Raw genomic sequence first — 14,918 nt, 5'->3', positions numbered from 1 at the left:
TCCACGTTCCACTTTGTTCCCTGGGTAGCGCCTCCCTGGCCCTGGCCTCCACTCACTCCCTGTACTTTGTGACTCTGGCTGTACTTCCTTTGTCCCCACTCTCCTTTCATCTGCAGCTCCGAGGCAGGAGGCTGCCTAATTCCAAGCTTGCATTTGGCCTATTTGAGGATGAAAGAGCCTGATGTTGCCGCCAGAGCTTATTATCAGCGTTGGCAAGAAAGGCCAGAGCACTCAGCAAAGCCAGACAGGGAAAGGACCCCCTTCTGCCTGAGTGGTGGGCTGGTGCCTGGATCCTTGTTGGCCTCTGGGGCCACCACCTGGGAGTTTTCCCATTTGTTTTTACTGCTTAGTAGAAGTAGCTGAGAGGTTCTAACACTGGGGAGTGGAGAGAGAGGTTTAGACTTGAAAAGGAACTTCACATATATTTAACTCTAACCAGGACTGGCTCCATAATTTGTGGGTCTCAGTGCAAAATGGAAATACAGAGCTCCTCGTTCAAAAACCAAGGAAAAAAAGGGCCTTTAAAGGTACTAAAGTTTTCCTTCTTGGTTTTCCTCTTGACCTGTCATGGTAATTTTTGTTATTTAATCTTGCAATCCTTTGGGCACAGGGATACTCAAGGGGCATGTGCAGCCTCACAGGCCCCCATGGTGGCCATGCTCCATGCTTTGGGGTGCTGTGTGGCCCATTACTACCATACTCTACCTTCTTGCCAGCCACTGGACTGATGTGCCAGGTCCTGCCCAGTGGTGGGGACGTCCAGCCAGGCATCCCCCTTTCCCACAGACCAGCCACCCTAATCCATGGAAGATAGGGGACCCCTGAGAGTACAGAACCTCAGGGCCACTCTGGAGGCACTTGGATCAAGGGTGGGCAAGAGGCTCACCCTTTCCTGTCAGTTGCCTACTGAATGCACCATGGTGCTGCCAGCCCTGCATCTGTGCCCCAATCCAAGATGCCACCTTTATACTCCCTGTGAGCAGGCTTCTGCTGGAGGTGGGAAAAGGAGGGGAAATCAGGACGGGCAGGAAGCTACAGGCCAAGAAACCCATGTGAGGGCAGGGAAACGAGAGCTTTGGATTTCTGGAGTCCAGGAATACAGCGCGCATGGCAGCCTTGGAGCCCCATGAGAAGAAGGCAGCACTTTCTGAATAAATGGATTGCGGGGAGGTGGGGGCTATTCTTTGGGCCAGAAAGGGGTGAGGCCCGGGTAGGGTGGGTCCCTCCTGAGCTCTGTGGGGACTGGCTGTGGGTGAGTGGACAACCAGACCCCCATGACCAGACCCCCCAGGAGGCAGTGGGACCCCATTCTCCAGTGGGAAGCTGGGCCCAATGTCTGGGTACAGATAGGCTTAGGAGGGAGCTGTCTCCCCGAGGCTTGTGGGTGAAGGACACTATTTGGGGGGAGGCAGAAAGAAGGGACCATGGCCCCCCATAGTAAGCCCTTGGCCTGAGGTCTAGCCCCTAGGGGACAGGTGCTCTGATTGAAGATGTTGCAACACTTCACAGTTCCTACAGCTCCTTTTCACATCTTATTTCATGCTCACAGGGGCCTTGAGAGGTGCTCGTCCATTTCAAAGATGGGGAGAGGGAGACATGTAGCAGATGAGTGGTTGGTCCACATACATGGCAGAACCAGGATCTGAAGGGAGGGCCCACTCAGTGTTGAGTATTGATGGCGTACGTGGCCATAGGTATCTGCAGTGTTGAGACTGAAGCTGCCTTTCTAGGTTGTTAGCCTCTGATTTCACCTAGTACATTACATTCAGTGAACCCCCTTCATAGCCCCCCACAGCACATATAGTGATCCCCAAACTGCAAATGAAGAAACAAGCTCAGAGAAGTTAAGTAACTGATACAAAGCCACCCAGCTAGTAGGCAGCAGAACCAACATCCAAATGCAAGATCCCTTGATTCCCAGTTTATGCCCTTTTCACTTGCTCAAGTGAACCTGGAGTGTGAAGGCCGAGTCATGCAAATGACAAGGACCACTGGTAGCTGCCACAGTGGATGTGTGTACAGGCAGTCACGAGGTCATGGAAAGAGTGGGAAGGCAGCTCAGAGGAGCAGTGAGGCCAGGGCACATGGTATATTCACGGCCTCCCAAGTGGGTGGTATGGCAGGGCCAGAGGTGGCTTCCAAAGGGCCTTGTGGACTCAGCGCAGGGTCATGGATTGTGTCCTCTCTGGTAGGAGGAGCCCAGAGGGTTTGGGGGCAGGGACAGTGCAGTCAGAGCTCATGTCTCCGAAAGATCTTTCTGGTGACTGGGTGGAGAGCAGCTATCAGCAAAGCCATCTCACAGCCTGTGTGGAGGCCAGAGTTGGGTACCCTGCGTGGGTTAATTGTGCAACAGCAACATCAGAAAAATCATGTGTATATCCCAGATATTTAGGATTTTCTTTTGTCCTTTTTGATGGAACAGAGCTAAATATGGTTGGAGCTGGGCCGTGTGATACAGAAATAACTCCATTTTATAGGTTGGTCTATCTGTATCTTCAAGTTCATGTTTGAAAAAAAAAAAAAAGAAAAAAAGGAAAATGACTCTCATTTGGAGGATATCTTGATGTTCAGCCCACAGCATTGGACCTATACTGCTCTCATTGTGTGTTTTTCTAGTCTGTGGTCTACCTTCAGGCAGGACCTATACAATTTAGTTATCAATGGATTTGTTGGAATACCCATGGCATTATTATACCTATTTTACAGATAAGGAAGCTGAGGCTCAGGGAAGTTGGGTAAGTTGCCTAAGCCTCTGGATCCAGACCAGGAAAGGACAGACTATTTTGTGGCCATACTTTTTGACCTATAAATTGGGACACCTGATGTCTCATGAAAAGTCTGTGTAGCATCTGAGTGCGTGAAATTGCCTGGCAGATGCTGAGATATTGGACTATTTAGGGGTGTTCTGGTGGCTTACAGGACATGCATGTTTGGAATCTGCACTGTTGGAAAGAACACTAGAGGAATGGCTGCTTGACTTGCTGGGTCTAAGGCCCTGGACTGCTCTGAGATGGCTCTCCTCACAGCCCAGATAGATGTAGGCAGGACAGCAGCTCCGGGGGAGAGCCGAGAGAACAGTGTTGGGTGTCATATGTGTAGTGCCGGTAGCTGGCACCAGCTGGCAGGGGAGGAGAAGCATCCTGGGGTGAAGTGGGAGGCAGGAGGGGCAAATGGGAAGCTCATGAGTGTGTCTGACCAGCATTACCCACCCACACACGAATGAAAGTCTGTGACCTTCTCTGGGGGCTGTGTGCTGGGCCCCCAGGTGAAAGGGATCTGAGCTGGCAGTTCCTGGCCAGGCTAGAGGCTGATTTAGCTCAGAGGGATGCCAAGGCCAGCATTTGTGGGAGGAGGGGAAAGGAGACAGATGAGATGAAATGTGCAGAGCTGGCTGCTGCCCCAGTGTCAGAACCACAGGCTATAGGCCAGATGTGACAGATGAGTTCAGCGCCCTGCAGAATTACCAGGAGAGCAGGTCCTGACCAAACAAGGGACAGAGAGGAAGCCTCTGTGCCCTGCCCTGGTTAATAAGGTAACCACTGGCCACCTGTGGCTATTTAAATGTAAATGAATGAAAATAAAAGAAAAATGTCAATTTCTCAGCCTCATTAGCTGCACTTCAAGTGCTCCATAGCCAGAGCTGGCTGGTGGCTACCAGACACAACGGTGCAGGTATAGAGACATTTCCATCATTGCAGAATTTCTATCTGAATGTGACGTATCTCACTAATCGTTTTTATATTGATTACATGTTGAAATAACATTTAAAATAGAGTTAAATATGATATACTAATAGTAACCTCACTTGTTTCTTTTTACTACTGTGTGTAGTAAACTTGTCAATTCTCTGCGTGGCTCTGATTTCCATGGGCCAGCGCTGTAGAGATGGAAGCAGGAACACCCCTCCATTTAGCCATTGTTCCCAATGCCACATCCATTTGGTGGTATTCTATTGGATGATGGCTGTAAAACTCCTCTCTTAACAGAAGGGTTATAGAGTCAGCCCAGGCTGATGGGACAAATGCAAGCTTTAGAGCTGGAAAAATTCAGGTTCAAATCTCAGCTCCACCTCTCCAACTGGCTGCATGATTTTGAGCACAATACTTCTTTGGGCCTCTGTTTCCTTATCTAAAAATGCAGTCAATGAATGAGCCATCACATGGCATTGCTTTGAACACTTGAGGACACAGTTGCTGCCTGGGCCCCGCCCTGAGTACACCTCAGCAAATGGTAGCCGCTGTTACAGTTATCATTGTCATTAATTTTTTTTTTGTCTTTTGTCTTTTCAGGGCCATACCTGCAGCACACAGAGATTCCTGGGCTAGGGGTCTAATTGGAGTCAACAGGTGCCAGCCTACACCAGAGCCACAGCAATGCCAGATCCGAGCCTCATCTGCAACCTACACCACAGCTCACAGCAACGCTGGATCCTTACCCACTCAGCAAGGCCAAGGATCGAACCTGAAACCTCATGGTTCCTAGTCGGATTTGTTTCTGCTGCTCCACGACAGGAACTCCAGTTATTAATGTTTTCAGCATGAACGTGTAGGGTCAGTCTCTCTGGCCTCAGACCACTCACTTCCCTGCCCCCTGCCTCAGCACTCTTGCTTTCTGATATTGACCCCCCCTCCCCATCCCACCCAAGAGACGGTGCAGCAGGCAGCTGTTAGCATTTTGTCCTGGTACTTACCTGCTGGCAGCTGCTGGCCCATGAGGCCCGGAGGGCACCCCAGCTCTCGGAGCGTGTGGCCTTGCTCTCCAGGTGCATCCGCAGCTCTGCCTCCAGCTCCTGGCTGACTTTCTCGAGGGCATGCACCTTGGCCATGTATTCCACCAGGCACCCTCCCAGGTCCTCGACACCACTGAGGTCCCTCTCCAGGCCTGGAGTGGGCGCCGTGGCCAGGCCTGAGCTCCGCAGGCCCTGCAGGAAGACGCTGCTGATGCCCAGGGCCCGGCGGGTCACCCGGGCACCCAGGCCACCAGTGGACCCACTGGGTGTCATCCCTACATAGACCCTGGGTGTTCGGACAAGACCACCCACGGCAATGGTTCTGGAGGCTGGGAGGCCCTCCAGGGAGGATGGTGACTGTGTTCCCCTGAAGGAAGCCCTGTGCCTCTGCAGAGGCATGCCGGGGCTGGCCCCTGTGGGCACGTCTACCACCACTCGCCTGGTGCTCATCGCCCCTTCTATCTCTGCTGTGCCTAGTGGGTTCACAGAGCCCAGTGGCCTTTTGGTTTCCAGCCCCAGCATCCCCGTGACCGGGCCTCTCTGGAAGCTTCCCTATGCCAGGGCTGCTTTGTCTGCTGTTTTCCATGAGTTTCCACCATTCACCAAGCTGAAAGGGAAGCGGCCCGCCCAGGGCTGTGTGCAGAGAGGCACTCAAGCATTCTCTGCAGGGTCATATGCCTGACCTCCGAGATTTTTCTGTGGGTGGTGGGAGGCTGGATCAGTGCAGGCTGCAGGGGTGGCTCAGCTGGGCCTGTGTATTGCAGTGTCTAAGAGAGGGCCAGGCAGGCACGCAGCAGCCCTACTTCATGGATGAGTAAACTGAGGCCTCAGCTCACAAGTGTCATGAGTGGCTGAGCCAGGACTGACTCTAGGGGTTCAGGGCTGGAGTCAGGGCTCTCTACATCCTTCCCTGTGCTGTGGGTGTGGGTGTGGAAACGTGGCTGTAGAAGGCTGTGAACCAGCCATGCCCAAGGCAGCCCAAGAAAAACAAAATAAGTGCCTTGCTCCCTCCACCCTCCCTCAGTCCCCTGCCGTAGCTTCAGGTCCCTCCCTATCCCCTTTCTCCCCTTGAGCCCTGCCTTCATCAGCTGCTTGACCTTGGTTACACTGCTTCACCCTCTAGACCTTACTTTCTAAGGCACTAGACAAGGGACTGTGGGCAAATTCAGGCCTCATGTGTGTTGGCCACCTATTATGTTCTGGATGTTCCTGTCACTTCTGTTTTCCCATCTCCCAGAAAACTAATAAAAATAAAGAGGTTTTCCGGTAAGATCTTTAAGGGAGCTCTAAGTTAGGACTGTATGACACACACTGGGCTTTAATTCGTGCCCTAGACAACCAAAAAGTATCCTGCAGCCCCCAGGATAACAAAATGGACCTAACACCCACTGCATTTAAGTTTAACCCTAGAGGAATGAAATAGCCAAAACCCAGAGATGGATATTTATCCCGGATCCTGGAACGTGAGAGCATACCTTGAGGAGAGAAGGGGAAAGGGTCGGCTGCTTGTGAGTGCTGAACCCATCAGTGCTGTGAAGATTTCCACGCCTTACTTCACTGACTTCTTAGTTCAACCTTAGGAGGTAGGTTCGGGGTTGACATGCACTGCTGCTGGGGCTGCACACTGCACAATTCCAGAAGTAGCATCACACGTCCTGAGATGAGCTATCCTTCCTTGTGTGATGAGAGCTGCAGTGACTTTCCCAAGGGCCCCTGCCCAGAAAGTAGCAGAGCTGAGATGAGAAGTTATCTAGGACTCCCTCTGTCTCCCAACACCCAGAGAACAGGGTACTTACCCAAGGTCACACAGGCAGAGATAAAAACCCTGGTCCCTACTGAAATACTCCATGTGCTCTTCCTTTTTTTTCCCTCCTTCTACTTTTTCTAATTGAGATGTCATGGAAAGTACTTCACAAATATCAAATGTTGTTACGTGATTAGCAGATTAAGGAATCAACCTGATCAAGTAAAGGCTGGCAGTGCCCCCTGGCCTTCTTGCTGTGAACACCAGCTCTGGTGCACCCTGAAAGACCCTGTATCCCACCAGTCTGAGTTATAATGACATCACCTAAAACAGGTGATGCTGACAGGTCCCAGGAGCTGCAGGAATCCCAGGATGTGTCCAAGACTAAATGGAGGGCTCCAGCCATTGATTAATTGGACTGCAGAGGTGCCATGTTTAGTCACTGTTACTCTATGGAAAGGTGACACTCAGTGGCAAGGTTACCTTTGGATTTCTCTGACTGCAGATACAGCCCTGAGTCCAGGAAACGGGAGGATGAGGAGGGCTATATCTTGACACTAATGTCTCCAAAGACCTGGAGATACATGACTTTTCTGGGGAGAAAACATGTTCTAAGGGATTTTTTTTCCCCAGATGATAAATGGCTAATCCATTAGCTTATCACATTGATAAAACCCCACATACTGTTAAAATCAATGAAAAAAAAAAAAAAACCAAACAGATGGACAGGTGGTGTCGGTACTAAAGGAAGACTTAAAAGTTATTTAAAAATTAAAAGAATGCGAAATGTATTAGCAACTTAATCCTCTGGCTAATAAAATAAGTTTATTTATATATACATGGTAGCTGAATTCTGTGGATAAGGAAAAATAAGTCATACATCCCACATATATATATATATATATATATATATATATATATATATATAACATATGTATCTCTGATTACATATATTATATATAAATTTTACTTTACAGATTTCTTTCTCTATATATACACACACATTGATATATTAAAAGCCATCACAGACAGAAATATTATGATAAGGTTGAGAGACCAGACAGCAGGATGCTGGGAAATGAATCTCAGAGCAATGTGTAACCTGCTTCTTTGTAGGTTGAAGTCTTTGAAGAGAGACAATCACCAAACTCAGTTTAAGTAGGTTCATAGGACACTGAGGACACACACTTTCAAAGGCCATCTTTTTTTTTTTTTTTTTTTTTAAAGGAACATGTAGGAAGAAAGGAAAAAGTTATGATAAGAAGACCACAGCGATAGCACAAACATGAATCAACACTCAAGTTTGGGTCCCAGTCTGACTATAAGAACATCTATATTCAAAATATACTATCAAACTATATTTCCTTTAGAGAAAGGGAGTGTCAAAGCAGTTATCTTCTCTTCCAGCCACGTTGTATTGGGGAAAAATGGAGAAGCAGCCCTCTCCACAAGGCCCTCTTGTGTCTCTGAGGGTCTGACCTGCTGGCCGTGGGCTTGGGGGCAGCAGGTGACCAGTGATGGAGAGAGCAGTGAGGGGAGACTGTGAGCCCCAGGCAAGTCTGCAATGCCGAGCACAGGTACAGTGATGTTTTCTCCTGAGTGACCCACTTCGGCAGCCTTGTCTTTTTAAGATCTTGGGAGAGAGGTTTAGAAAATCACAGCTCCACACCCCAAGGCTTCTTTTACAAACGCATTCCTCAGGGACATGATGGGATGGCCTTTTGAGAAAACGAAGGTGAACCCCAGTAAACACTGGATCCTTGAAGAAGGGCAAGCACTCCGAAGCTCCAGGGCTGAGGTCTGCATCCAAACCCTCTCCAGAGAAAGGCACGAGTGTCTAATGCAGATGTGAACAGTGGGGAGGATGCAGGGCTGGGCCAGGAGGGAAAGCAGTCATGTGGTCAGCACAGTTGGAGGCTCCCTGTCGTGGGATGTTAGGGGGATGTGGCCTGGATGCTGCTATCCTCCAGCCTTGGTGCTAATGCCCTTGCAAGGTTCAGGGCGCTCCTCCTGGGGTGACAAGGTGCTCCCCCTTCTTGCTTTGTGCACGAGTCCGCCGGTCCCTCCAGGCAGCCCAGCTCCTGTCATTGGTATGCAGCCTCAGGGGTGGAAATGGGGTTCATCACATTGACTCAAGAGGAATCAGAACTCTAAGGAACCAGAGGCCATGCACTTGGCTGTTTCATATCCACTTGTACAGGCCAGTCTCTTCCCTCACCTGCCTGGGGCTGCTGGGACCCCCACATGCTTGAGGACAGTTATTAAGAGAAGCAATCAATGCAACTGCTTTGTTTAGAAATACCTTTATTTTATAAAGCCACGGATCGTTCTGTAAAGTAGTTTTTTGTTTTTTGTTTTAAACCACACTTATAAAAAAGATGTTGACAATTCTTAAGGGAAAAAAAGCTGAAAATGTTTTTCATTAAGTCAGTGTTACACAAAGATTATATTTATAACATATATTTGTATATTGATAATTTAGAGACGAAAAGTCGGGACCAGCAAAGCGAGGGCTGCTGCAGTTAGATCTCGGACACTTGGTCGTTTCCCACAAACAGTGTCTCCTGGCAGAAGGGGTTAACGAGGACCATCCCAGTGTCTCTGTAGTCACCATTGGCTGGGGAGCGGGGCTCCGAGAGTTGGTCCTGGGGACAAAGGGAGGAGGTGGCGTGAGCTGGGGAGGGGTCATCAGGGGGCCATTCTTAAAGAAACATACCCATAGGGACATTAACTTCCATGTGAGATGGCTTGTGAAACATAACAAAATTCCTGAAATTTAGTTGACGTGCAATAGTAGGTAAGTTTCCGGTATACTACATAGTGATTTGACGTTGACATATATTATGAAGTGGTCACCGTGATATGTCTAATAACCATGTGTCTTTCAGTATTACTGATCTCATTCCTGATGCTGTACATTGCATTCCTGAGTGTTACTTCTTGTCTAACTGGAGGTTTGTACATTTTAACTCCCTTCACCTATTTCACCCTCCACCACAACCATTTCTCATCAGCCTACTGAAGCTGAGATCCAGAGACCTGTCTGCTCTTCTTTTTTTTCTTCAGATTTTTACAGCAGCTTCCAAAGAAGATTTCCTGCTTCCTGAATCACCTCCACCTTAAGTTGCCAGAGATGGTACTGCTCTCCACGCTCGACACACACAGCACACAGGTCACTTCCCTGGTGGGCAAAACCTGGTCCACGTGGGCCCCAGACTCCCCTTCCAGCCTCTTTCTCATAGACCTCTGGGAGGCCTCGCTGCCTTTCCTTCCTGAACACACCCTGCACTTGCCCACATTTTTCCTCTCCTGCCACCCGTCAGAGCCTTCAAAGCTCATTCTTGCTTCTCCCATATCCTCCCAGAGCCTAGTCAGAATTCTCAGTCTGTTTCTTGCAGCACTGGGTGTGCTGAGCTGATTAGATCTAGATCTCTGTGCAACTGCACAATTTGGTGATGAGTGAAAAATTCAGTCGTCTACACAGTTCTGGGAGTGGAAAAGAGCCTAGACATGGAAAATTTGCTTCTTGTGTCATCTGAATGCCTTTAGCCTTAACTGCCAGGGACTGCAGGCATCTGGTGGGCCGTGAAGCAACTGTTCTCAGACTCCGGCCCAGGTGTTAACTTAGAGGAAAAAAGTCATAGTTTGCTCTAATGCTATACAATGGACCACAGGCGATTGCAGGGCAAAGGGCGTAGGCCAGACCAGCTTGGAAACAGCTTCACTTGAAGAAGTCACAATTAATACTCTGAAGTTTATTTTTGAACAAACCATGCAATTTTTTTGTCTTTTTTTTTTTTTTTTTTTTAAAGGGCTGCACTTGTGGCATATGGAAGTTCCCAGGCTAGAGGTTGAATCTGAGTTGCAGCTGCTGGCCTACACCACAGCCAGAGCAATACCAGATCTGAGCTGCATCTGTGACGTACACTGAAGCTCATGGCAACGCCAGATCCTTAACTCACTGAGTGAGGCCAGGGACCGAACCCTGCATCCTCATGGATACTAGTCGGGTTCGTTACTGCTGAGCCATGAGGGGAACTCCCCCATGTGATTTTTGACATGCATTACTTTCTGGGTAATAAGAAGAGAAAAGAAGAAGGCCATTTGTTGTCAAATGTCTTTTCAGAAGATAGGGATTTCCTTCACTGTCTGGAATCAGCTGAGAGCCTATCCATGGGGTGGATGTGGCCCCAGCTATCTAAGTAAGAATAGGGCAGCGTGTCAGTGAGGGGACAGGAATCCACATATTCCACTGGGCTTTGGAGTTGAGCTGTGGATGGAAATTTTGGAGCCTGTACTCTGGTTTGTGGTTTTATAGCTCTCACAAAGGAAGTGTTCAGGGGTGAACTACATGGGAGAACTTCCTTTGTGTGAAAAAGAGAAAGTTATGCAGAAAATAACTAAGAAAAGGAGGAGGGGAGGGAAGAAGAAGAAAAAGCATGGAAAAGTTTCCAAGCCTCTCCGAGCATCGCAGTTCTGCCCATACAGCCGGGATTCTGTTTTGCTGCTTGCATCAGCCCAGAAGGGGAGCAGGGAAACTTGCTTAGGCAAAGCACTTGGCAGCCTCCAAAGCTGGCAGCTCAGAGCTGAGCACATGGCCTGGATGCAGATGCTAGAATGTGCCCTGTGATTGATCATTCTGTGGGTGGGAGGGTGGGAGGTAGGCCCTCTATGCCCAGGGAGGGGGTAAGAGCCTTTGCAGCAGAATGAGGAGAGTGGACTGGCTGCGAGGGCAGGGTGATAAACTCACTCTGAAGCCAGATGATGGCTCTAGCAGGGCTCTGGCCTGTGTTCCTTAGCAGGCGGGTGCTCTGGGCTGGGATGACTATCTGGGTGCTGTGCATACTGGTGACAGTGCACTCAGCAGCACCATCCCCTGGCTTGGGTTTTCATTTACCAATCTATAGAGAGAAAATGAGGAGTTTACGGTCCAGGGGTTCGCAGCCCACCCTCAAAGTAGGCCAGCCCTGGGGCTCAGGGACCTATTTTCTCACACTGTAACAGTTCTCAGGAATACTTCTGCCACCAAAGTGTGCCCTGGCCACACTAAAGGTCAGTGCCTTCATGAGGCCTCTCCCTCTGTCCTTCAGCTAAATTTTCTTACTGAGCATCCACTGCATGTCAGGCTTTGGGCTGGGTGATGGGTACATCATGAGCAAAGTTCACTCATGTGATAACCATTTACCAAGTACCAGTGATGGGCACAGGTTAGTCAGTGACCGGGGCAGACAAGCCTCCTGCCCTCAAGCAGCTTATGTTCTAGTGGATGAGACAGATACACACCAGTCAACAGAGAGAGAAGGGTGCATGTCAGGTGGTGAGAAGGGCTCTGAAGAAAAACAAAGCAGGGCCAGAGACAAAGCACCCAGGTGGTGGAAGGGGGGTGTTTAGCCTGTGTAGAATGGCCAGGGAAGGCCTCCCTGAGGAGGTAACATTGTAGCAGAGACCTGGAGGAGGTGAGGGATGGAGAGAGCCAGGAGAAGAGCATTTCAGACAGGTACAAAGATGATCTCATGCTTGGTACTGGGGCTTGTGCTCATGGGGGTGGGGTGGGGGAGAGGCCTGGCAGGAGGGGCAGGAGGGGCAGGAGGGGCAGGAGGTGGGCGGGGCTAGCCTGGGAAACGCCTTCTAAGAGGAATCTGGATTTTGTCCAAAGTGCAAAGGGGTGCCCTGTGAGGGTGAGGTTTAGGAGCCGCGGCTGCTGTGAGGTTCTGCTTGAAAAGATCACCTGGCTTCTGTGTGGAGGCCATACTGCAGGGGGCAGAGGGTAGAAGAGAGACTGGACAAGAGGGGCTGCAGGGCAGGTGGTGAGACATGCTTGCGTGGAGGAAGAACCAACCAGGTCTGCTACAGATGTGGTGTGCGCTGTGTGAGAGGAGAAGGCGGCCAGCAGTGCCATCTAAAAGCACCAGGTGGACTTTTGGGTATCTGGGTGGGAGAGGGAGGCTGAGAGTTGAGTCTTAGGCTGCTGAACTTGAGATGCCCACTAGACATGTGCATCTGTAGCTGGGCATGTGGGTCTGGAGCTCAGGGGAGATGGCAAGGCTAGGGCAGAACCTGGTAGTCATGGTGGGATTTAAAATCATGGAGCTGAGTTGAAAGAGGAGAGAAGCAGAGGGAGCCCTCCCAGGGTTGGAGGTTGGGGAAAGGACAGGGGACCAATGATGGGGACTGAGGAGGAGCTGTTGGCAGGTGGGGGAGAACAGGACAGGATGGGGCCTGGACGCCAGCAAAGAAACATTTTGAGGAGAAAATGATTCTGCTGATGCTGCTGGTAGATAGAATGAAATGAGGGCCCAGAACTGCCCTTTGGGGTTAGCAATGTGGCAGTAACTGGTTATTCTAGTGGGAGAGAGATGCTAAACTATAATATCAGACCAGTAGCTGCATAATTACCACCCTGACAAGTGCCAGGATGGAAGAGCACAGGGAGCTGAGACCATATGATAGGACAGTGAACCCAGCCTGGCAGTCAGGGAGGGCCTCTCTGAGGAACTGACCTTTAGACTGGGCCCTGAGTGATGGGCAGGAGTCACTGTGGTCAACACTGAAGGGGGTGCTAAGGCGCACAGAAAATGTGCCAGGAGAGGGAACGGCTCATGCACAGCCACGGAGTGGAATATAATTTGGTGCCATAAGGGACTGAAAAGAAATCTAATGTGGCTGGAGCTTAGCAAAGGAGAAGGAGGGGGCATGACATGAGAGTGGAGAGTTGAGCGGGGCTGGGTCCACCTTGCAGACCCTGAAAAGGCTTTGAACTTTAACTTAAAAAAGGATACTGTGGGGTTTTGAGCATAGGAGTGATGTGATCACATTTACAATTTTAAAAGCTCATCTAGAAGTTCTCATGTGGCTCAGTGTAATGAACTGGACTAGTATCCCATGAGGATATGTGTTCAACTCCTGGCCTTGCTCAGTGGCTTAAGGGTCCAGTGTTGCCATGAGCTGTGATGTAGGTCTCAGGTGTGGCTCGGTTCTGGCATTGCTGTGGCTGTGGTGTAGGCTGGCAGCTGTAGCTCCGATTAGACCCCTAGCCTGGGAACCTCCATATGCCGTGGGAACAGCCCTGAAAAGTGGGGGGGGGGAGCTCATCTGGCTGCTTGGGGGATGGGTCTGCAGGGGGAGGGGACTAGACTGCCCTTGACTCAGATGTCCACATCCTTCTCCTGGGCCACTGCATCCCAGGTGACCTACGTATTTCTCGTCAGTCTTCCTGTCTGTCCGCTCATGCATTCATCCATCCACTAAACCACCCTTCCATTCTTTCCTATCCATTCACTGATGACCGTAGAGTGCCCTCACCAGGCCATCAGCATGATCCTTCTACAACCTGGTTATAAGAAGCTTATAGCTTTCAAGGACCCTCTGCTGCCCAAGACTGAAGCACCAACTCTGTTCAACCCCATCCAAGACCGTGCCTGATCATGGTGCACCCTGGCCTCTGCTCCCCTGGTTGTCACGGCTCTCTGTAACTTGTTGTATCTCCCCTAGTTTTCTTTGTCTTTTTTTTTTGTCTTTTTGTCTTTTTGCCTTTTCTAGGGCCGCTCCCGTGGCATATAGAGGTTCCCAGGCTAGGGGTCTGATTGGAGCTGTAGCCACAGGCCTATGCCACAACCACAGCAATGCAGGATCCGAGCAGCATCTGCAACCTACACCACAGCTCACGGCAATGACGGATCCTTAACCCACTGAGCAAGGCCAGGGATCGAACCTGCAACCTCATGGTTCCTAGTCGGATTTGTTAACCACTGAGCCACGATGGGAACTCCAAATTTTCTTTGCTTTTGAATGATGCCTGGGTTCATACCTCAACCACATCTGGAGCCTGGGCCCCTTGAGAGCAAGTTCTCCCCTTCACGGGCTCCAGAGAGTGCCTGCCATCAGACGGTCCAAACTTTAACACGTGCAGAAGGCACTAGGGATTATCACTAACACAGGTCCACATCCTCAGACACCAGGCTTGGAGGAGCCAGGCGGTGTCTGGGGCTGTTTGGAGCCTGTGGTCTTCCCTGCAGCAGCAGCCCTCCCTGCAGCAGCCCTTGGTTTGGGGCTCATTACCTCAGAGGTTTCCAGGGACTGGATCTCCCTGGGCAGCTCCACAGCGTGCTTGCTGAAGTAGTCCATGGTGATGGCGTTGTTCCAGTAGCTCAGGCTATTCTCTGGGTTGGCTGGCTTCTTCTTCCTCCGCAGACAGCACACAGTCAGCAAGACAGCTGCAGAGAGAGTGCCCATTAGAGAGGAGGGGGAGGGGGGCAAGCAGGGGCTGCATCACATTGCGAGTACAGAGGCCAGTCTTTGCATTCAGCCACTTGCTCCTTTCATTCATTTGTTCGTTTGTTCAACAAATATCTAAATGTTGAGCGCCCACCTGTGGCAGGAGCTGGGGAGAGGAGAGAAGAAAAAGACAAGACTGCCCCACTTTCATAAGCTTCCTTCCTAGTGTAT

The 14,918-nt window shown here is 50.2% G+C and overlaps 2 protein-coding genes across 5 annotated transcripts in view; both read right to left on the bottom strand.

Moving 5' to 3' along the window:
- BFSP2 (beaded filament structural protein 2) overlaps positions 1-5,248 on the bottom strand; it is an 81,593-nt gene extending 76,345 nt beyond the window's left edge. Inside the window, exon 1 of the mRNA XM_047754652.1 lies at positions 4,691-5,248. Coding sequence (XP_047610608.1) covers positions 4,691-5,179 — 489 coding nt within the window. The 5' untranslated portion in view covers positions 5,180-5,248. The remainder of the gene's footprint in view (positions 1-4,690) is intronic.
- Positions 5,249-8,765: 3,517 nt separating this feature from the next.
- Positions 8,766-14,918, bottom strand: part of TMEM108 (transmembrane protein 108) — a 356,853-nt gene continuing 350,700 nt past the window's right edge. For all 4 annotated transcript variants that reach the window (XM_047782809.1, XM_047782805.1, XM_047782814.1 and 1 more), the window contains 2 exons: positions 14,532-14,686; positions 8,766-9,118 (listed from right to left, as the gene is read on the bottom strand). In XM_047782809.1, coding sequence (XP_047638765.1) covers positions 8,996-9,118; positions 14,532-14,686 — 278 coding nt within the window. In that variant the 3' untranslated portion in view covers positions 8,766-8,995. The remainder of the gene's footprint in view (positions 9,119-14,531; positions 14,687-14,918) is intronic.

Source organism: Phacochoerus africanus, chromosome 1 (assembly GCF_016906955.1).
Source record: "Phacochoerus africanus isolate WHEZ1 chromosome 1, ROS_Pafr_v1, whole genome shotgun sequence".
NCBI classification, from domain to species: domain Eukaryota; kingdom Metazoa; phylum Chordata; class Mammalia; order Artiodactyla; family Suidae; genus Phacochoerus; species Phacochoerus africanus.
This window is presented reverse-complemented; position numbering and strand designations above follow the sequence as displayed.